A 24,553-nucleotide genomic window follows, 5' to 3' on the forward strand; every position below is an offset into this window, starting at 1 on the left:
GTACGTTCCGAATCATCCTAGAGCAGATCAACGCATTCCAAACGTCCCTTTTTAACCACGAAAATTCAATTTCATTTCAGTTAATTTATTTAGTCTACATCTAAACAGATAACACTGAATCAACAATTTGACGCCACAATACACGGTTCGCGGCCACATCTCTCTGGTCTGGTCGGGTCCAGTAAGCTTCGCGTCACGGTAAGTGATCGCAAACAGGCCAACGAGATTGTCACCTGTGAGCTTTTCACTCTTGAATATAAGGTTTATTTACCGTCAGCAGTGTGTGAGATCGCGGGGGTGGTGACGGAGGGAAGTATGACATGCGACGATTTGAAACAAGGTATCAATCGTTTCAAGAACGTTTCTTTGCCTCCTATTGCGATACTGGATTGCAAACAAATGTGTTCGGTGTCGCAGGAGCGAGAGAACCGAATTTATTCCCCGTTTTACTCTTTCTTTTCGGCTGTATGTACCGAATTATTTGCAAGCAAATACGGTGGATATACAACAGTAAAGCACATGTGAAGATTGGACAATCAAGCATCTGAAAGATATTAAATTTGAAAAAAGAGCTAACCGTGGTGGATGGATGTTGGTACTCGGATTCGGATGGCTTTTCCGCAAACGTGACCTTTAAGTGGTCTTGTTGTGTATGGGTTATCACGCCTATCTAGAGAGTAGGAGGTTAAGGGTTCAAGTCCCTCCAAGATACGTGGATTCTTTTTCGCAAATTTCATATCAGTTTGTCCATTTCGAAACATGTGATGTGTATATGCACACCCAAGGAACCAAATATTTTTTTTTTATGAAAAGTTTCTAATTATGAGAAAAACCCGCCATCTAACGCGGCTTTGCGCAAAAAAAATCCACGTATCTTGAAGGGACTCGAACCCACAACCTCCTACTCTCTAGATAGGCGTGACGCGTAATTGACAAATTTCTGGCGGTTTACTCATGCTAGGCTATAGGACATTTGCTATGTCGACTTGTGTCCTTGTGTGCCCAACAGATGCCATCTAATTTTGCTGGGAGACGGTTTGAAACGCAATTTTCGTGTCTAAGTGTTTCCCAGAAAAATGAAAGGGAATCTGTTGGGCACACAAACTGATCAGCAAGCGCCTAGATGCTGGCAATGGTAGAATGAAAATCAGCCACTGCCAATAATTCATTGTGAACATAATTATATCAAATATCTTTTGATTCCATTTTGAATTAACACCCGCGAAATTAATATTTGATCGAGTTTACTTGTTTATAACAACACCGATAATGGAAAATTTCCGACTACTGTCAGCACGGCAAAAGCAATAACAAACTACCCACCAGGGAAATAACCCAACGCACAGTGGCGAAACCGTCTTTTTAGCACGTTTATTTAATAATACTTTTATTATACGATTTGGCCTAATGATGTATTCAGATTAATGATCGATCTCCCTAAAAGTGATATGAAAAAAATATGTTTTCCACTTTACAACATACGAGGTTTGTGTCTTCACGAAAGTTGTAGCAAAATTCTTCTGAAGAACTTCGTCGAAGACGCCAAGTTCGTAATTTTATTTTGGTGCATTGTTACCACAACTCCTTGGAACTACACTTTTTGTGCAACAATTAAAGGTTTATAATATTCTGCATACCAGTGAGAGCATATTTGCATGAAGTTATGATCAAAACAACCTGGCATGATGTTAAGGACAAGCATCATAGAATCCATTTAAAAGTACTCGTGTTTTCAAGGGCACACCACTCAATACTGGAGCAACGCACAACTGTCATTTTTATTATTCCACGCATGCTGCGACGCAGCAAAGCTGAAATAATAAAAATGACAGTTGTGCGTTGCTTCCGTATTGAGTGAGTGGTGTGCCCTTGAAAACGCGAGTACTTTTGAAATTGGATTCTATTATGCTTGTCCTTAAGGACTACTTAAAGTTCCACAAGAGTCATGGCAAAATACCAATGATTGATTTCTGCTTTGAACAGTAGGAAATAAATTTTGATTCAACATACTTTACATCCGCTTACAACTCGACAGTTCAAGTATTAAATCATAGTCGATGCAAATAAAAAAAATTGATGAAAAAACAATTTTTAAGGGGTTGTTGGCATGAAATGTGAAATATCTTCAAAAATAATGAAATTACGAACTTGAATTCCTCGACAAAGTTTTTCAGGTGAAGTTTTGCTACAACTTTCGTGTAGACACAAAACTTGTGTGTTGAAAAATAAAAAATAAAGTAAAAATTATTTGTCTCACTAATAGGGGGATTTATCATTCAGCTTAATACCTTCAAAGAAGCGCAACAACTTACCAATAAAATGCCTAGAAGACATTATTACGCAAAATCGCCTAATATAGGTACTATTGTTTAAACGCGTTACACTGTTTGCTTGCCGGCGCTTGTCAAATCGGTCTTTTCTGACAGCAAAGTAGTTGCGAAAAAGGACAACTAGACGTCTTATCAAAATATATTTTAGTAACAAGATAAAGATTGCCACTTCCGGAACATCTTTTGCTGGCGAGGATAGGGCGCTGAATGTCAATGAAGGAAAACTCCATATGATTTGACAGTACCGTACCCAACATGTTTCGGACACCAGAGCAATGGGAACCGAAGCGATAATCTGTATCTTGAAACTAAAATGTCTTTTGGCTTATCTTATCTGATCGTGAGACTTAAAATCGATAAGGTAGATATCGGCAATGGATATTATGCATAATAAACATTGCTAAGCCAGTTTTCATATAGCTATAAATTGGTGGCACACAGTATGGGCCCACATGCTCATCACAAAACTGTTGACGTGGATGAATAGAAAGCTTGGAGAGGGAAATTTCCATCTCACGCGATTCCTAGTATCTACAACGATTCGGAAACAAACTTTTGCGTTGTGATCAAATTGTGACAACGTGTAAGGGACGCCAGAGCACATCTTTTTATAAACACAATCTAAATTTTGAAAAAAAAAAATCCAATGGTAAAGTAAAGATATTTCCTTTTCATACTTAATTATCTAATTGATAATATGTATGCTAGGTGTAATCAGAAAATCAATAAGGCTTTGATACGTCGCTATATATTTGAACGATTTTGATTTGGAGATGATTTGTTAGAATTGAAACATACTTAATTACGAAATCATACACGATGGCGCACCCAAACTATTGTTGAGAAGACAAAAAATAATAATAAAACGCATACAATTATCAACAATAAATAACCATAAACAAAAAGTATCAACCTTAAACGTGTTACTGTTTCAAATCGAAAACTTTCCCGCAGTTTTCCTGTTTACCGTATACGATTGCTTCCTTCGCTTTATCCGGATCGGAAACGGTGCCGCCGCCCCGCAGCTTCAGCGTTATGATGTTGGCTCTGTTCTCGAGTGCAATCGCCAAGTACTGGCCACCGTTGAGGATCTCGCAGGTGGTGATCTTCTCTTGCGGTGTGTAAACGGCCAGTGATTTGCCACTGTCCAGCTCCCACAAACGGATCGACATGTCACGCCCATCTTTATCTCCGGACAGCAGTATTTTACCCGAAGGATCCAGCTTCAGCAGTGTTACCGGTGCGCTGTGTCCAGTCAGTGTGCATCGGCAGTTACCTACAAAGCGTTATGTCAGCATGTGGAATTGGAAGATAAATTTATTTCACGGGCATCCTACCTGTTACCAAGTCCCATATCAATATTCGAGCATCCTCCAAGCCAGCGATGACGCACGTGTTGGTCTGAGAAATGGCTAGCGAAACGGTGTTACACGATGGTTTCCATTTCTTGAACAAGGTACCGCTCTGTAAATCGTATACAACGATGAAATTCGGACTGGGCTCTGCAAGCTCTTTGGCCACTACGCAAACGTATGATCCTTCGTGGGTAATGGCAGACAGCGATGTGATGAAGTCATGATGGGGTATTCGGAGGTCGTAGAGCAGCTTCTTTTGCGATAAATGCCAAACGAGTAATGGGAACGGTTTCTGCGTTTCATCGCCACACACCAGAATTCTGGAAGAAAATTTATGTGTTTAAAACATATCATTGGAAAGGATTTCAGTAATTATTTTACCTGCCATCGCCGGATACCAGTAGAGAATTAAGGAACCTATCTTCACCAGCTTTAAACGTAGTAACGCAGTCTCCAGAGTCAATGTTCATTAAATTAACATACATCCGATTTCTTGACAGACATACCAGGTGTGACGCATCATGCAGGCCAAAATATGGCATCTTTTGATTCATGACACCTTTCAACGTAACCTTGAACTTTCCTTCATCGAGGTCGACGATCCTAATTTCTCTCCTGCACAAAACAGCCACACCATTATCTCCAACTGGACAAATCGACGATGGCTGTGGCACTCCGAGCAATGTTCGCACCTTACAACACCTGAAATACAAATCGCTTCGTTCAACACACACGCTTGAAACCTTCAACATCCAACACATACTTAGCAACATCCCACACGCAGATCTCCTCCCTCTCAGTGCTCAATGATATTACGAAGAACCCATCAATGTTTAAGTTCATTATCAGATCGTAACCCACCGAGGAAATTTTATCATTTCCGCTTTCCTTCTTCTCGTCTTCCGTTACGAAGTTCGGTTCACTGAACTCCAGCTTCTGCAGATATGTTAACGGGCTGGAATCGATAAATTTGCACCACTTTTTCAGCACCGCATTATCAGCCAAGCTCGACCCGTCGGCCTTCATTTCCGCCGTAATGTACACATTCAGTAAGGAAATCATCTGCTGACCGTCGTAGTTCAAAGCCTTGTAGTAAGTCTCCAGAAACTTTTTCAACACCAGCAAATGGGCGAAAGTTTGAACGCCACTATTTTCAGTTAAGTTCGCTAAATAAATATCATTCAACAAATGAACACAGCCGGTAGCGGTTAGTTTCTCGTGAAGCCAGCCCAGATCGGTGAGGAAAGACGAGGAGGCAAAGGATGCTGCACTGGCTTCTAACTTGTACTTGTGGTATGGGAGTTCTATGAATTTCCTGATGTTGAAGCTAAAATAAAATTGGTGTCAGAAGTCATGCTTGAAATGTGCAACGTTGGCCACGTACCTTTTATCTTTTCCTTTCTTATCGATGTAGCAGTTCGGCTGCGTCTCAAAGTAATCGTACAGTGTTTTGTGCGCCTCTTGAATGTCCTTCTCGTATCGCTTCCTAGCTACTTCTCTGAGCGTTTTGTCCACAACGATAATGTTTTTGTTGTGCAGAAATAATGGTCCCATTTTCCAGCAAAAATGTGTCCATAACTTTGTGGTGGATCCTGAGAATATAAGTTTTAATACCTTTTAATTATCTTCGTTTAAAATCTATAACCCTATTAGTCATCTGACTATATTTTTTGAGTAATAATCTTCTTAATTTATATTCATATAGAAACCCATGCTAGAAAAGTTTTGAGATCCAGATAAATGTGCTTCTCATGCCTAAAGACATGATTTCTCTGAATTCAAACCCTCTGAATGAAGCCACAAATTCGCAACAACCCCAACCAATAAGTTAAAAATCTTTCTGGCAGAGCCTGCATGAAAGCAATCAAACAAATGGAAAAGCTGATGTATAGGAGTCAAGAAGAATGTGCAAGTATTTGGGATGAGAAAAGAAATCGAATTAAATAAACACAAACCATAACTTATTAGTAAACCTTCAGTTCCTACAATTTTTAAAATATTCTAATGAAACGCATTTGGTGAACATTTTTTGGTTTGAAATTTTGCATAAATAAAATAGGCTCATCAAATAGCATGCTTGAGAAATCACATGGCAATTACAACTTACCTGTAACTAAATTAGAATTCCTAATAAGCGTAATAATCTCCGTTTCGAGTAGACCTTCCCGCGCCGCTAGCAGCACCGACACAATAAACCTAGTGATAACGCTAGTGAACTTTTCCTCCAGAATGTCAAACACCTTCTCGCTAATGTGTGACACAGATGTATCATCCAGCTCTGTCACTCCGAGCCACGCAAGCCACCAAAGTATCTGCAAAATCAATAAACAAATTTTGTTATCAAAGCTACACATCAAACTGCAGAAGATTCACCTTCGCCTGCACCGAAATTTTCTCGTTTGATTTCTTCCAACTGTCAGGTAACTGTAGAGCGCCATTTGCCGAGTAAATTGCCCCACCTCCGAAACACAGCACATCCTCCCATTGTTCCTGGGTGAACGGGCTCAAGTACAGAAAACATTCCGCGTCGGAAATCTTCTCCTTCAGCCGTTTCAGCACCACATCATCTGCTCCGAGCTGATCCAGGCTGGTGCAGCTGGACGATACAGTCAGAACTAGTTTCACATTGTCCAACAGTTCAAGCGGTAGCCAATCTAACGCATCCAAGTCCTGAAGACCATCGACCGAATCGATTAAAATCGTTATCTGCTGCTTTGTGCCTTCTATCAATTGCTTCAGAGCTTCCGAGTACGATTCAATTGTCTGGTCATAAAAAGGAAAAAACATGAATATATGCATTTCATGTTCGTAAATAATGATGTCTTACGTGGTTGCAACGAGTTGGTACACTATTCACTAATACCGAAATCTGTTCAGTAATCGATCCCAATAACGAGGTGACGTCGGAACTCATGGCAGTTAGATTGGCGTATCTGTAAAGTATTAAAATTTGTTTCAAACGTGAATTTCCCACCAATAGTGCCACTTATTCATCAAACCTCAAAACTAGATGAGACTCCGGCAGCCACGTGTGAATATTCTGAGAGATTTTCGCCACAAGAACACTCTTCCCGGCACCGGTTTTGCCGAACACCACCAGCGGTTTCCGACGGTTGCTGGTGAGATATTCCTTCACTCGGTCCGTTATGGAAAAATTGGCGCAATTTTCGTTCAGAACACGTGAGTGGCGATTTACCTCCTCGATCTCACTCAACAACCGACGATCGACTCCGTACGTGCACATGGGAATCGAATATTTACTCATATGCTCATCGGCGATGAGACCAATCTCCGTAGACAGGCAGTTTTCCAGCATTGTGGCGAACTGGTCCTGCTGCTGCGCTATGTTTGCCGAAATTCGAATGATGTGTTTTTCGCTGAGGTGATTCTGAAAAGGAGAAAATTGCTACATCAGTGAATACCCATATGTACGAAGAAGAACCATTTGAGAAACATTGAAATTCTCATTCACAATTTGTATTACTCGAACGCATGAAAATCGTATAACTTGAAATATCACGTCGAGCTAAAATCTAATCATTTATCAATTCAATTATTTTCATTTATATTCCTATTCCAATTTCAATCCAATCTAAATCTAATACGTATTCAAACAACAATCTAACTAGACCAATCCCTAATTCTGGCCAAATCGAAATCTAATCAATAAAGAAACCCAATCATATCTGAATCTAATCCAAACCAAAGTAAAGCAGGCATCGAAATGCAATTTATAATCAATCTAACCAACTGCATTCAAAATTCAATCATAATCCAGATTCAATACTATTTCAATTCAAATCGAATCCAAATCCGATTCAAATACAAGCTACAACCAAGTCAGATCCATATCGAAATCCAAATGCAATCAAACATGAATCCAATTCAATTAAAATCCAAATCCAGTCCGAATCAAATCCAAATACAATAATAAAACGAATCTATTAAAAATCCAATCCTTCAAATAAAAAAAATTCAATCCTAATCCAATCAAATCAGAATCCAAATTCAATTCAAATCCATCCCAAATCCCACCCTGAACTAATCCAAATCCAAACCAAATCTAATCCAAATCCAACCCAATCTAATCCAATCCAAATTCAATCTAAATCTGATCACTATCCAAAAAGTATCCAATCTACATCCAAATCCAATCCAAAAACAAGTCTAATCAAATTCAATCATAATCTAAGCTCATATCCAATTCAAATCCAATCCAATCCAAATCTGTTCTAAATTCAATCCAAATCCAATCTAACCCAAATACAATTCATATCCAATTCAAATACAATCCAAATCCAATCCAAATCCCATCTGAATCAATTTCAAAATCCCATCCAAATCCAATCCAAATTCAATCCAATTCAATTTCAATTTAAATCCAATCCAAATCTAATTCAAATCCAATCCAAATCCAATCCAAATCCAATCCAAATCCATTTCTAATACATTCCAAATTCAATTGAAAACCAATCCAAATAAAATTTCAATCCAATCCAAATTAAATCGAAATCGAATACAAATCCAATCAAAATCCGATCCAAAAACAATACGAATGCAACCCTAACACAATTCAAATCCAATCCAAAAACAATCCAAATCCAATCCAAATCTAATCCAAATCCAATCCAAATCCAATCCAAATCCAATCCAAATCCAATCCAAATCCAATCCAAATCCAATCCAAATCCAATCCAAATCCAATCCAAATCCAATCCAAATCCAATCCAAATCCAATCCAAATCCAATCCAAACCAATCAAACCAATCCAAATTTAATCCAAACCAATCCAAACCAATCCAAACCAAATCCAATCCAAACCAATCAAACCAATCCAAATCCAATCCAAATCCAATCCAAATCCAATCCAAATCCAATCCAAATCCAATCCAAATCCAATCCAAATCCAATCCAAATCCAATTTAAATCCAATCCATTTCAAATCCAATCCAATCCAGATCCGAATCCAATCCAAATCCAATCAAATTCAAATCAAATCCAAATCCAATCCAATTCAAATCCAATCCAAATCTATTCCAAATCATTCCTAATCCAATCCAATCCAAATTCAATCCCAATCCAATCCAAATCCAATCTAAATCCAATCCAAAACCAATCCAAAACCAAACCAAATCCAATCCAGATCCAAATCCAATTTCAATCAAAATCTAATCCAAATCTAATTCAAATCCAATCAAAATCCAACCCAAATCCAATCCAAATCCAATCCAAATCCAATCCAAATCCAATCCAAATCCAATCCAAATCCAATCCAAACCAACCAAACCAATCCAAACCAATCCAACCAATCCAAACCAATCCAAACCAATCCAAACCAATCCAAACCAACCAAACCAATCCAAACCAATCCAAACCAATCCAAACCAATCCAAACCAATCCAAACCAATCCAAACCAACCAAACCAATCCAAACCAATCCAAACCAACCAAACCAATCCAAACCAACCAAACCAATCCAAACCAATCCAAACCAATCCAAACCAATCCAAACCAATCCAACCAACCAAACCAATCCAAACCAATCCAAACCAATCCAAATCCAATCCAAACCAACCAAACCAATCCAACCAATCCAAACCAACCAAACCAATCCAAACCAATCCAAACCAATCCAAACCAATCCAAACCAATCCAAACCAACCAAACCAACCAAACCAATCCAAACCAATCCAAACCAATCCAAACCAATCCAACCAACCAATCCAAACCAATCCAAACCAATCCAAATCCAATCCAAACCAATCCAAACCAAACCAATCCAAACACAATCCAAATACAATCCAAATACAATCCAAATTCAATCCGAATCAAACCAAACAAGATCCAAATTAAACCAAACCAATCCAAACCAATCCAAATTAAACCTAATCCAGTCCAAACCAATCCAAACCAACAAACCAATCCAAACCAATCCAAACCAATCCAAACCAATCCAAACCAATCCAAACCAATCCAAACCAAACCAAACCAATCCAAACCAATCCAAACCAATCTAAACCAATCCAAACCAAACCAATCCAAACCAACCAAACCAATCCAATCCAATCCAAATCCAATCCAACCCCATCCAAATCCAATCCAAATCCAATCCAATCCAATCCAAATCCAATCCCAATCCAATCCAAATCCAATCCAAATCCACTCCAAATCCAATCCAAATCCAATCCAAATCCAATCCAAATCCAAATCCAATCCAAATCCAAATCCAATCCAAATCCAAATCCAAAACCCAATCCAATCCAGATGCAATCCAAACCCAATCCAAATCCAAATCAAATCCAATCCAAAACCAATCCAAATCCAAATCCAATCCAAATCTAAATCCAAAACCAAATCCAATCCAGATGCAATCCAAATCCAACCCAAAACCAATCCAAATCCGAATCCAATCTAAATCCAAAACCAAATCCAATCCAGATGCAATCCAAATCCAATACAAATCCAATCCAAATCTAAATCCAATCCAAATTCAATCCAAATCCAATCCAAATCCTATCCATATTCATTCCAAATCCAATCCAAATCCAATCTAAGTTCAATCCAAAATCAATCCAAATCCAATCCAAGTCCAATCCAAATACAAATCCAAATCCAAATCCAATTCAAATCCAATCCAAATCCAATCCAAATCCAATCCAATCCATATCTAATCCAAATTCAATCCAAATCCATTTCAAATCCAATCCGAAACCAATCCAAATCTAAATCCAATCCAAATCTAAATCCAATCCACATCCAAATCCAAAACCAAAACCAATCCATATCTAATCCAAATCCAATCCAAACCCAATCCAAATCCAATCCAAATCCAAATCCTATCCAAATCCAAATCCAATCCAGATGCAATCCAGATGCAATCCAGATGCAATCCATATGCAAACCAAATCCAATCCAAATCCAATCCAAATCCAATCCAAATCCAATCCAAATCCAACCCAAATCCAATCCAAATCCAATCCAAATCCAAATCCAAAACCAAATCCAATTCAGATGCAATCCAAATCCAATCCAGATGCAATCCCAAATCCTATCCATATCAAATCCAAATCCAATCCAAACCAATCCAAACCAACCCAAACCAAACCAAATCCAATCCATATCAAATCCAAATCCAATCCAAAACCAATCCAAACCAATCCAAACCAATCCAAACCAATCCAAACCAACCCAAACCCAATCCAAACCAATCCAAACCAATCCAAACCAATCCATATCAAATCCAAACCAATCCAAACCAATCCAAACCAATCCAAACCAACCCAAACCCAATCCAAACCAATCCAAACCAATCAAACCAACCAAACCAATCCAAACCAATACAAATCCAACCCAAACCCAATCCAAATCAATCCAAACCAATCAAAATCCAATAAACCCATTCCAATCCAACCCAAACCCAATCCAAATCCAATCCAAATCCAATCCAAATCCAATCCAAATCCAATCCAAATCCAATCCAAATCCAATCCAAATCCAATCCAAATCCAATCCAAATCCAATCCAATCCATATCTAATCCAAATCCAATCTAAATCCAATCCAAATCCAATCCAAATCAAATACAAATCCAATCCAAATCCAATCAAAATCCAATCTAAATCCAATCTAAATCCAATCCAAGCCACTTGTCATAAGACGAGTTTATACAATCCCATTGAATTCCACCACTTAATTGTATCTTGACAGATACGTATTTCGACCTCAACAGTAAGGCCGTCTTCAGTGTCTCGTACTTGACTCGAGTCAAGTCAAGTAGAGTCGTGTCAAGTACGAGACACTGAAGACGGCTTTACTGTTGAGGTCGAAATACGTATCTGTCAAGATACAATTAAGTGGGGGAATTCAATGGGATTGTATAAACTCGTCTTATGACAAGTGAAGACATTCCACTAAAAAGCTCAAAATAATTTTCTTATCCAATCCAAGTTCAATCCAAATTCAATCCAAGTCCGATCCAAATCCATTCCAAATCCAATCCAAATCCAATCCAAGTTCAATCCAAATTCAATCAAAATCCAATCCAAGTCCAATCCAAATCCAAACCCAATCCAAATCCAAATCTAATCCAAATCCATTCCAAATCCAAATCCAATCCAAATCCAATCCATATCTAATCCAAACCCATTCCAAATCCAAAATCAAATCCAATCCAGATGCGATCCAGATGCAATCCAAATCCAATCCAAATCCAATCCAAATCCAAAACCAAATCCAATCCAGATGCAATCCAGATGGAATCCAAATCCAATCTAAATCCAAATCCAATCCAAATTCAATTCAAATCCATTCCAATTCCAAATCCAAACCAAATCCAATCCAAATCCAATCCAAATCCAATCCAAATCCAATTCAAATCCAATCCAAAACCAATCCAAATCCAATCCAAATCCAATTCAAATCCATTCCAAAACCAATCTAAATCCAAATCCAAATCCAAAACCAAATCAAATCCAGATGCTATCCAGATGCAATCCAAATCCAATCCAAATCCAAACCAAATCCAAATCCAATACAAATCCAAATCCAAAACCAAATCCAATCCAGATGCAATTAAAATCCAATCGAAATCCAATCCAAATCCAATCCAAGTCCAATCCAAATTCAATCCAAATTCAATCCAAATCCAATTCAATTCAATTCCAAATCCAAATCCCAATCCAATCCAAATCCAATTAAAATTGAATCCAAATCGAATCCAAATCCAATCAAAATCCAATCCAAATCCAATCCAAATACAATACAAATCCAATCCAAATCCAATCCAAATCCAATCCAAATCCAATCCAAATCCAATCCAAATCCAATCCAAATCCAATCCAAATCCAATCCAAATCCAATCCAAATCCAATCCAAATCCAATCCAAATCCAATCCAAATCCAATCCAAATCCAATCCAAATCCAATCCAAATCCAAATCCAAATCCAAATCCAATTCAGATGCAATCCAAATCCAATCCAGATGCAATCCAAATCCAATCCATATCAAATCCAAATCCAATCCAAATCCAACCCAAATCCAATCCAAATCCAATCCATATCAAATCCAAATCCAATCCAAATCCAATCCAAATCCAATCCAAACCCAACCCAAACCCAATCCAAATCCAATCCAAACCCAACCCAAATCCAACCCAAACCCAATCCAAATCCAATCCAAATCCAATCCAAATCCAATCCAAATCAAACCAAAATCCAATCCAAACCAATCCAAACCAATCAAACCAATCTAAACCAATCCAAATCCAATCCAAACCAAACCCAAACCCAATCCAAACCAATCCAAACCAATCAAAATCCAATCAAACCAATCCAAACCAATCCAAACCAATCCAAACCAACCAAACCAATCCAAACCAATCCAAACCAATCCAAATCCAATCCAAATCCAAACCAAATCCAATCCAAATCCAATCCAAATCCAATCCAAATCCAATCCAAATCCAATCCAAATCCAATCCAAATCCAATCCAAATCCAATCCAAATTCAATCCAAATCCAATCCAATCCAAATCTAATCCAAATCCAATCTAAATCCAATCTAAATCCAATCCAAATCCAATACAAATCCAATCCAAATCCAATCCAAATCCAAATCCAAATCCAAAACCAAATCAAATCCAGATGCTATCCAGATGCAATCCAAATCCAATCCAAATCCAAACCAAATCCAAATCCAATACAAATCCAAATCCAAAACCAAATCCAATCCAGATGCAATTAAAATCCAATCGAAATCCAATCCAAATCCAATCCAAGTCCAATCCAAATTCAATCCAAATTCAATCCAAATCCAATTCAATTCAATTCCAAATCCAAATCCAAATCCAATCCAAATCCAATTAAAATTGAATCCAAATCGAATCCAAATCCAATCCAAATCCAATCCAAATCCAATCCAAATCCATTCCAAGTACAATACAAATCCAATCCAAATCCAATCCAAATCCAATCCAAATCCATTCCAAATACAATCCAACTCCAATCCAAATCCAATCCAAATCCACTCCAAATACAATCCAACTCCAATCCAAATCCAATCCCAATCCAATCTTAATCGAAATCCAATTTAAATCCAATCCAAATCCAATCCAAACTCAATCGATCCAAATACAAACCAAATCCAATCTACATCCAATCCAAATCCAATCGAAAACCAAATCCAATCCAATTCAAGTCCAAATGCAATCCAACTCCAATCCAAATAAAATCTTAATCCAAATCCAATTCAAATCCAATCCAATCCAAATCCAATCCAATCCGTACTGAATCCAAATCCAATCCGATCCAAATTCAATCTTAATCCAAATCCAATTCAATTAAAATCCAAATTCAAATCCAATCCAAATCCAATTCAATCTCAATCCCAATCCAATCCAAATCCAATCCAAATCCAATCCAAATCGAATCCAATCCACATCCAATCCAATCCAAATACAATCCAATCCAAATCCAATCCACATCCATTTTAATCCAAATCCAATTCAAATTCAATCCAAATCCAATCAAAATCCAATCCAATCCAAATCCAATCTAAATCCAATCCAAAATCTGATCCAAATACAAACCAAATCTAATCCAAATCCAATCCACTTCCAGTCCAAATCCAATCCAATCCAAATTCAAATCCAAGCCAACTACAATCCAAATCCAATATTTTCCCAATCCAATTCAAATCCAAATCCCTCCCAATCCCAATGCAAATCCAAATTCTATCTAAATCCAATCCAAATTCAATCAAATCCAATCCAAATTCAATCCAATCCAATCCAATATTAATCCATTCCAAACCCAATCTAAATCTAATCCAAGTACAATCCAAACTCAACCCAAATCCAATCCAAATCGAAATCCAATTCTACTCCAATCCAAATCTAATCAAAGTCCAATCCAAATTCAATCCAAATCCAATCCAAAATCCTATCCAAATACAAACCAAATCCAATCCAAATTAAATCCACATCCAATCCAAATCCAATCCAAAACCATATCCAATCCAATCCAAATTTAAATGCAATCCAACTCCAATCCAAATCCAATCTAAATCCAAATCCAATTCAATCCCAATTCAATCTGAATCCAATCCGATTTACCCAATCCGATTACAATCCACATCCAATCCAAATTCAAATACAAATCCAATTCAAATTCAATCCAAATCCAATTAAAAACCAGTCTAAATCCAATCCAAATTCAATCCAAACTCAATCCAAATCCAATTCAAATCCAATCCAAATCTAATTAAAATTCAATCTAAATCCAATCCAAATTCAATCCACATCCAGTCCAAATCCAATCCAAATCCAATTCGAATACAATCCAATTCAATTCAAATCCAAATCCATCCAATCTCAATTCCAATCCAATTCAAATCCAATCCAAATCCAATCTACATCCAATTCAATCCAAATCCAATCCAAATCCAATCCACATCCATTCCAATCCAAATCCAATCCAAATTCAATTCAAATCCAATCAATATCCAATACAAATCCAATCTGAATCCAATCCAAAATCCGATCCGAATACAAACCAAATCTAATCCATTTGGATTGGATCCAAATCCAATCCACTTCCAGTCCAAATCCAATCCAAACCCAATCCGATCCAAATTCAAATCCAATCCAATTACAATCCAAATCCAATATAATCCCAATCCAATTCAAATCCAAATTCATACCAATCCCAATGCAAATCCAAATACTATCCAAATCCAATCAAATCCAAACCAATATTAATCCATTCCAAACCCAATCCAAGTGCAATCCAAATCCAAATCCTATTCAAATCCAATCTAAATCCAATCCATACTCAATCCAAATCCAATCCAATTAAAATCCAATCAAAATCTAATCCAAATATAATTAAAATCCAATCCTAGTCCAATCCAAATCAAATTCAGAACCAATCCGAATCCATTCACTATCCAATTCAAATCCAACCCAGATTCATTTCGAATCCAATCCAAATCGTATCACAATCTAATCGAAATCCAATCCTTACGTAATTTAAATCCAATCCAAATCAAATTCAAATTTAAAACAAAATAAATTCAAATCCAATTTGAATTCTATCTAACGCCAATCCAAGAGGAAGTTCTAATCTAATGTAAATGCAACCCTAATCCAATAATTTCTGAGGTGTGAATCACAGCCGTCATCTATTGATTTGTATGATATTTGAATTCACCCACCTTCAAATCGTTTTGTGTGTTGGTCAATCTGCGAACCATTTCTGCTTCTACGGATGAGGAATTTTCCGTGACTTTCAACGGTGGGATGGAATTTTGAATCCAAAGACATCGCTTAGAGAGTTCCTGATTGATGAGAACGGTGTTGTTGATTTCCTAAAAGATAATGTAATACTTTTATTGCTGAATCTTAAAACGAATGTAAATAAATCACGTAAATAAGTCGCACCTGCTCAACAACCGTAGTCAGATAGGAATCTCGCAGCTCTTTGGAGAAGACGTCTATTAAAATTTTCAGCAACGTAGAGAGCTCCTTCTCCGATTCTTCTGCCGTTAGATTCTGAAATCACATAAAACAATGTCACCGTTCATAATAAAAAGTAATGCTATAAGAGCACATTTCGGCGATAAATCACTTACCGAGTTATTTTTGGCATTCAAACGGTAGCACGCTGGCTGTGACTTGTCGTCCAATGTATACCACTTCTCCAGAATGGCGCGGTCCGGTGCGCTCAACTCGGCCGTCTGTAGCACCGTAGTAAAGTCTTGATTTTCGATAGTCAGCGGCAGCAACGGGTCGCCCAAAGTGGAACTCAGAAACAAAATCGGAATCAAATAGGAATCGCACGATTGGCGAGCGATTTCCGCCAAGCAGTTTGCCGCCAGATCGTGCCCCCCTTGAGCCTCCAGCGGACCGCTGAGCCAGTTTGTCACGTTGAAACTGTTGCCCCTGGCTTGCAGTACGTGCAGATCGGAAACATGCAACTCAAAACCACGACTTTGGCACTTCTGATTCAAACCCTTGAAGACTTCCCGCAGCACAGTTTTCTCCGCTTGATACCCTGCGGGATGATAAGGAATTGGATTACAAAAGTTATTAAATTGAAACAGCCGGTTCAACCAACCATCATCGGCCGCCAGAATGTAGAGAACAATCTTCTTATATTTATCCGTACGGCGACTAGCAGCTGGTTTCCCGTACAACGGTGTCAGGTTCTGGGGAAGATTTTGCTGAACCGACAGGATATCGCATGGTGGTGTAGCAGCCATGGGACTGTTAGATGTTGAATCTGCCGAAAATAGATGGAAACCATATAAAAAGGAAATCAATTAACATGGTTGTAGCTAGCAGTGGCTGATAGAATGGATGACGTGATACTATTTCAAGCCAGCAGGCACAAAGTTGAATGATCTACAACGGATTTTAATAAATTGATTGCATTATAGTTTGGTATGGCGACAAAATGTAAAGTAGGTAATTCTGTAATTGTTCAAACAAAGATAGCTCAGCCGTAAACAGCTGTAACCCATACATCTAGTGTCACCAGTGTATAGTACAAAAGATTCACGTTGGAATTGATTATTTGGGTTTTGGTGCTGTCTGTGATGGGTCTGTCTGAGAATAATTTTGCTGTGCATATGCACATGTCTCGAGTACATAATTCATATTAAATTTGCGAAAAAGAATACCCTTGCTTGATGAAACTCCTACTGGGTTCGAGTCCCACCAAGACACGTGGATTATGTTTCGCAAATTTAATATCATTTTCGAACATTTTAAAACATAGTGTAATATTATCAACTTACCAGAGAGTGTCACCGATTGAACATTCTGCAGTGACTTCAATTGCGCCCTGCTTGCTTCGGTTGGGCCACCGGCCGCTACTGGAGCGGATCCAATCGCAGCGCTGGCAGTTGAGTTGTTCGAAACGGGCCCTGTGCCGGAACCGTCGGAGGTAACTTCCGGTGCTGCCAGAGGAGCTTCTTTTGCATCGTTGGATTTGGGTTTACCCTTTTCGGCCAGCTGATATGAGGGCGATCTGAAAGTTAGTGGAGAACAAAAGTAAAGGTACATTAGTAATAGTTTAATAAAGTTCTATAGAATAATGGTTGACTAACATATATAAGCAAATTAGTGTATTTTTCATGTTTCCAAATGAGCTTCTAGAACATTTTCCAAGAAAGGAGAAAAATACACCCAATTTCAATTGAAAATTCTTTTGAATTCCAGGGTCAATTTTTCAGAACTTCCATAAGCAAATCGAATTTTGAAACTTTAAAGGAATTTTCCTGTTGAAATTAGAGAAGATTTCCAGCGGAAATTCGAAGAAATTTTTGGGGAAAATAATAAAAATAACACTTGAGATTCATAGGCGTAACTAGATTCCCGGTCTAAAGGGGGGAGCATGGTCCAGCTGATGTGGTATATTTCTTTTAGTTGAAAAATTCCCACATACTTACTAAAGATTTTTTCTTCGCCTTTTAAAATAAGCAAAAAATCAACTGATTTCCAATAATGGTATGATCGCGTCAACACGTGTCTATCACTCTACCGCGTAAATCAAACTCAACGAAAATCTATTTCTCGCGGTTTTCGCGTATCCTTTGTACTTTAAAAAACGCGTTAATTGCGTTAAGGCAGACGAAACTCGAAAATTACGATCTGTTCGTAAGAAAATCTGTTCTCAAATTTAAATTTCAAACTATTCATGGCTCAAATTCATCTGGAGTGCAACTAGGTAGCAAATATAGCCACGAATTTCAACATGAGAATTAGTTCGTATTTCCACAGGAAAATTTTCTCGAAAATTCACAATGGAATCCCTTTCGAATTTCCACCACGAAAAGACATCAACTTTCCACAAAGCAAATCCTTCTGAATTCCAGAAAAAAATTCCTTCAAAATTGTAAGGGGAATTCGTTTGAATTTGCACTGGGAATTGTTTCGAGTTCCCAATGAAGAATTCGATAGAATTTTCGTATGGAAATTCTTTCACATATCTTAAGGGGAAATTCAATGGAATTTTTATAGTAAAATGCCAGCAAATTTCCACAGGGATTGTTTTTGGAATTTTTCGAATTTCAACTTGAAAATATTTTCCTCCGAATTCCTATAAGGTACCACGTGGCACCTGAGACTAATAAAACGCTAGCTCAGTAAAATTGTTATCGCATACTTAGAAGACAGGGTCTTTCATCATTAGATCTGCGGAGTGTCCGCAAATCGTCCTTTACCTGATCGATCCACCTTGCCTTGCCTTCTTGTTCCCGTCGGATCAATGTCGAGAACCATTATCACTGGATTACAGTTCGACGTTCTGGCTACGTGCCCGGCCCACCGAAGTCTTCCGATTTTCGCGTTGTAAACAATGGATGGTTCTCACAACAGCTGATGCAACTCGTGGTTCATTCGCGTACCATCCGCCATCTGCCCATCATAGATGGTACGCCACACTTTCCTTTTGAAAGCTCCCAGTGCGCGTTAGTCCTCCACGAGCATCGCCCAGGTCTCGTGTCCGTAGAGGACTACCCGGTCTAATAAGGATTTTGTAGATAGTCAGTTTGATACGGCGGCGAATTCTATTCAATAGGAGCGTTTTGCGGAGTTCAAAGAACGTACAATTTCTTGCCATGATGCGTCTCCGAATTTATCTGCTGGTATCGTTATCGGAGGTCACCAGTCAGCCCAAGTACACGAATTCTTCAACCACCTCGATTTCGTCACCACCAATACAAACTCGTGGTGGGTGGCTTACATTGACCTCTCTTGAGCCTCTTCCTATCATGTACTTGGTCTTCGACGTGTTGATGACTAGTCCAATCCGTTTAGCTTCGCTTTTCAGTCTGATGTAGCCTTCTTCCATCCTCTCAAAGTAACGTGCCTTAACTTCGTCGCCGAAACCACTCGTGTCGATCCCTGCCCTTCGTATTACCCCTTCCAAATCGATGTTGAATAGCAGCTACGAAAGACCATCACCTTGCCGTAACCCTCTGCGCATTTCGAAGGGACTCTAGAATGCCCCTGAAACTCAAACTACGCACATCACCCGATCCATCGTCGCCTTGATCAACCGTATCAGTTTATCCAGAAATCCGTTTTCGTGCATTAGCTGCCATAGCTGGTCCCGATCGATTGTATCATATGCGGCTTTGAAATCGATGAATAGATGATAAGTGGGCATTTCTGGTAGTTGTTCAACTCCAGGGGCTTGTTGTTTTTCAGCCGGCCAATCTCCTCCTGGATTTCCTGGAGATCCGGAGCCGGTAGAATTATGTCCTGCGCGCGTTCCCCTAGGTCCATCACCATACCGCCATCTTCGTCCGCCACATCGCCATTCAGGTGCTCTTCGTAGTGTTGCCGCCACCTTTGGATCACCTCACGCTCGTTCGTAAGAAGGTTCCCGTTTATGTCCTTACACATGTCAGGCTGTGGCACGTGGCCCTTACGTGAACGGTTCAACTTCTCATAGAACTTTCGTGTGTTATTAGCGCGGTACAGTTGCTCCGTCTCTTCGCGGTCTCGATCTTCCTGCTGACGCTTTTTCCTCCGGAAAATCGAGTTTTGTCTGTTCCGCGCTTGTTTATATCGTGCCTCGTTCGCCCTCGTGCGGTGTTGCAGCAATCTCGCCCATGCTGCATTCTTCTCTTCTACTAACTGCTCACATTTGCCGTCATACCAGTCGTTTCTCTGATCCGGGGGCACCGTGCCAAGTGCAGCGGGTGCGGTGCTACCAATGGCGGATCGAATATATCTCCAGCCATCTTCAAGAGACGCTGCGCCTAGTTGCTCTTCCGTTGGGAGTGCCACTTCCAGCTGCTGCGCGTATTCTTGAGCTAGTCTACCGTCTTGTAGCCGCCCAATATTAAGCCGCGGCGTCCGACTTCGACGCGTGTTGTACACCGTCGAGAGTTTTGAGAGCAGGCATACTGCAACGAGGTAGTGGTCGGATTCAATATTCGCACTGCGGTAAGTGCGGACGTTCGTGATGTCGGAGAAGAATTTACCGTCGATTAGAAGGTGCTCGATTTGATTTTCCGTTTCTTGATTAGGTGATTTCCATGTGGCCTTGTGGATATTCTTGCGGGGGAAGAAAGTGCTTCGTACTACCATTCCGCAGGAGGCTGCAAAGTGTATGCATTGTTGGCCGTTGTCGTGCGAAACTGTATGCAAACTATCCGCTCCGATGACCGGTCTATACATTTCCTCCCTTCCTACCTGAGTGTTCATGTCACCGATGACGATTTTGACGTCCTGCAGTGGGTATCCATCGTATGTCTGCTCCAGCTGTGCATAGAACGCTTCTTTCTCGTCATCGGGTCTCCCTTCGTGTGGGCTGTGCATGTGCTGATGAGTGCTGATGATGCTATAGTTGAAAAATCCACAGTAGTTTTATCCACAGCTTGCACATCCTTGCGTTGATTGGCTGCCACCCAATCAGGCGTTGGCGCATCTTTCCCAGCACTATGAAGCCGGTTCCCAGCTCGTTGGTGGTGCCACAGCTTTGGTAGAAGGTAGCCGCTCGATGGCCGCTTTTCCACACTTTCTGTCCTGTCCAGCAGATTTCCTGCAGCGCTACAACGTCGATGTTGCGGGGATGTAATTCATCGTAGATTATCCTGACGCAACCTGCGAAACCTAGCGACTTGTAGTTCCATGTTCCAAGCTTCCAATCGTGTCGCTTAGGTCGTTGCTGATTGTATCGAGTCGTATTATCTTCTATGTCGTTCGTAATGGTTGTTTTTAAAGGCGGCTTATTGGGCCTGCGCAAACCTCCTGTCTCGTCGGAGGGCCGTCGTGTCAGGGCTGTTTAGCGTCCCAGCTAACACCAGGATTCATGATTGCGTTTTGCGTTAGTTTAAATGCATTGAGGCAATTTAGTAGCCTTTAAGGTAGCCCCACACCTTGGGAATTTGGTTCGCGGTATTTTTCCCATGCCTTTTTACATATGCGATGTTTTCGGGATTTGGGCACGGAAAACCAAAATCCTGACCCCATTTAAAATGCACGGGGACCAAAATCCGGCGGAATATTTTCCCGAGGTGTAATGTAGCCTTAAAGGCTGCCTTACACCTCGGGAAAATTTTCCGCCGGAATTTGGTCCCCGTGCATTTTAAAGGGGGCCGGGATTTTGATTTTCCTTGCCCAAATCCCGAAAACATCGCATATGCAAAAATGCATGGGGAAAAATCCGCGGATCAAATTCCCAAGGTGTGAGGCTACCTTAAGGTAGCTTTTAGCATTTTTAGTTTTCACTGCTAGGAATTGAGTGTTTTTTTTTCCTAAGCAATGGAGGGGGAATCTGCTCAACAGACATCCTGGGTTGTCCAGGAAGTGCGGGGTCAGGGGCCACCTCCAACAGCAAACGAGGGAGGCAGGACTGCATCCCCGACCCGCTAAACCGTTTCCATTGCCGCCAAGCCCATCGTCCCTTCGGTACAACCAGAAAGTAATGCTTCAAAGGGGGGCCAGTGCATAACGCACCCTCGAGGTTAGCTGCGTGAAGAACACCATGGTATCGTGCCAGCGCATTGCCGGCTTTCCAGGTGGCCTTACCACGCCCTATGTCCTCGGAAGGTGGGAAGGATCGACTCCGCGCCTGCTTCCCTCTGCACGACTGATGCCTCGTGCACCCCAAATTGACCTTTCTACGATAGGGCCTATTCGCCAGCACACAGTTTGGTAACCGACAAGATAGCGTCTACAGTCGACTTACTCTTTCGGAAGCCAAACTAGTTGCTCGATAGACCATCCGCACCCTCCGTGCGTATCAACAACCTGTTGAGGATGATCTTCTCGAGCACCTTCCCCGTCGTATCAAGCAGGCATATTGATCTATATGCCGACGGATCCCCCGGTAGTTTTCCCGCCTTTGGCAATAGGTCCAAGCTCTGCCTTTTCCATGCTTCAGGGAAGACTCCCTCGTCCAGGAATCTTTGCATGACAGATCTGAACATCTCGGGAGCCTCAGCAATGACCGCTTTGATGGCCAGGTTCGGAATACCATCCGGTCCTGGCGCCTTACCTACACTAAGGGACTGTGCAATCCCCGCAAGTTCCGCCACAGTTACTCTTCTCTCGTCGGCCACCCTGGCCCCTGGCAGCTCCACAAAGGGAGGCCAGGGACTTGGGTCGTGACGTGGGAAGAGCTCCGCGATGATCCTCTCCAGCATCTCTGGAGACCGCTCTGTAGGGGCCATCGCCCCACGTGTCTTGGCCATTACGACCCTATAGGCGTCACCCCATGGATTCGCGTTGGCACTTTGACACAGGCCCTCGAAGCAGGCTTTTTTGCTTGATCTAATCTCAGTCTTCAGAGCGGCTCTAGCAGCCACGAACACCACCCGTCGTTTAACACGCTCCTCTTCTGTATGTGCTCGCTGCATCCACCTCCTTACCCGTAGGCAGGCGCGGCCCAGGTTCGCAATTGCTTGAGTCCACCAGTAAGCCGGTGGCCTCCCATTCCTAGGGTGGACTTTCTTAGGCATGGTGGCATCGCATGCACACGAAAGTACTGTTACCAGTTGTTCGCCGCTCAGACCGAGAGTATTGTGCTCGCGGCGGAGCGCTTCCTTAAACACCTCGTCGTCGAAGTATGATGTCTTCCACATACGAGGGCTAGGCCTCGCCCCTTCTTCCGTCCGCTGAATGCTGGTCGTATAGTCGATACTGTAGCGAACCGCCAGGTGGTCGCTGTGAGTGTAGCCATCATCTACCCTCCAGTTCGAACTACTCGTTTGGCCAGGGCTCCAGAACGTGACGTCGATTATCGACTCGGACCCGTTCCAGCTGTAGGTACTTTTGGTACCGACATTAGCCAAGTCCACATCCAACATGGCCAGTGATTCCAGCAGGATCTGCCCCCGTTGATTCGTGGATCGGCTTCCCCATTCCACGGCCCAAGCGTTGAAGTCCCCTGCTATCACCACCGGCCTACGCCCCATCAAGTTAGCCGTCAAACAATCTAGCATTCGACCGAACTGCTCGATCGACCATCGAGGAGGCGCATAGCAGCTGCAGAAGAAGACCCCGTTGATTTTGGCAATGACGAAGCCCTCGTGTGTCGAAGACACCAACTCTTGGACTGGGTATTTCCCCGTTGTCCATATCGCCGCCATTTTAGACCCATCGGTGACCCAATTACCGTTCCTGGCGGGTACCCTGTAAGGATCTGCTATGATGGCGATATCCGTTCCCTATTCAGCAACTGTCTGACACAGCAGTTGCTGGGCTGCATCACAGTGGTTCAGGTTTAGCTGCGTTACCTGCACTGTGATTTTGCAACACGCTTAAACGCCGGGCACTTCGAACCCCCCATGGGGTGCTTGCTGTTCGCAGCTTTGCTGGAACAGATCAAACAGTTGGGAAAGTTCATGCAGCATTGTGCCTTATGTCCCTCCAATCCGCAGCGTCGACAGAGCTTGCTTCTGTCAGGGCCTTTGCAGTCCCATTGCTTGTGTCCCGGTTCCAGGCACTTGAAGCAAACTTCGGGTTGCTCGTATATGCCCACAGGGCATACCGATCACCCCACCTTGACGCTCCCTAACTTGACTACCTTGGAGGCGTCCGCTGCAGGTAGCCGAACCAATGCTACCTGTGTCCCTGCTGGACCTTTCCGTAGCCGAACGGCTGCGGTGGACGCCTCCACTTCACACTGTCGCCGCAGTGCCGTGACGAGCTCTTCGACTTCGGTGATCTCGTCCAGGTCTTTAACCCTTAGATTCACCTCCGTCGTGAGTGCCCTCACCTTGACCGTCTCGCCTAGGACTTCCTCCACCAACTTCTTGTAGGCGACGCCCTTTTGCGAGACGCCCCGCTTTAGCTCGAGGATCATCTCGCCCATCCGGGAACGTCTTAGTCGACGTACGTTGGCACCGAGTTCA

At 41.2% G+C, this 24,553-nt stretch overlaps 1 protein-coding gene across 3 annotated transcripts in view; it reads right to left on the reverse strand.

The window, feature by feature from the left end:
* Window positions 1-1,844: 1,844 nt before the first annotated feature.
* LOC134204101 (uncharacterized) overlaps window positions 1,845-24,553 on the reverse strand; it is a 36,143-nt gene continuing 13,434 nt past the window's right edge. For all 3 annotated transcript variants that reach the window (XM_062678928.1, XM_062678930.1, XM_062678927.1), the window contains exons 3-16: window positions 17,480-17,712; window positions 16,798-16,962; window positions 16,313-16,734; window positions 16,122-16,232; window positions 15,896-16,048; window positions 6,685-7,073; window positions 6,513-6,618; window positions 6,059-6,448; window positions 5,793-5,997; window positions 5,070-5,277; window positions 4,449-5,012; window positions 4,067-4,387; window positions 3,668-4,005; window positions 1,845-3,606 (exon numbers count right to left, since the gene is read on the reverse strand). In XM_062678928.1, the coding sequence (XP_062534912.1) occupies window positions 3,254-3,606; window positions 3,668-4,005; window positions 4,067-4,387; window positions 4,449-5,012; window positions 5,070-5,277; window positions 5,793-5,997; window positions 6,059-6,448; window positions 6,513-6,618; window positions 6,685-7,073; window positions 15,896-16,048; window positions 16,122-16,232; window positions 16,313-16,734; window positions 16,798-16,962; window positions 17,480-17,712 (3,958 nt within the window). In that variant the 3' untranslated portion in view covers window positions 1,845-3,253. The remainder of the gene's footprint in view (window positions 3,607-3,667; window positions 4,006-4,066; window positions 4,388-4,448; window positions 5,013-5,069; window positions 5,278-5,792; window positions 5,998-6,058; window positions 6,449-6,512; window positions 6,619-6,684; window positions 7,074-15,895; window positions 16,049-16,121; window positions 16,233-16,312; window positions 16,735-16,797; window positions 16,963-17,479; window positions 17,713-24,553) is intronic.

The sequence above is a fragment of the Armigeres subalbatus genome, unplaced genomic scaffold (genome assembly GCF_024139115.2).
Source record: "Armigeres subalbatus isolate Guangzhou_Male unplaced genomic scaffold, GZ_Asu_2 Contig395, whole genome shotgun sequence".
Classification (NCBI taxonomy): Eukaryota; Metazoa; Arthropoda; class Insecta; order Diptera; family Culicidae; genus Armigeres; species Armigeres subalbatus.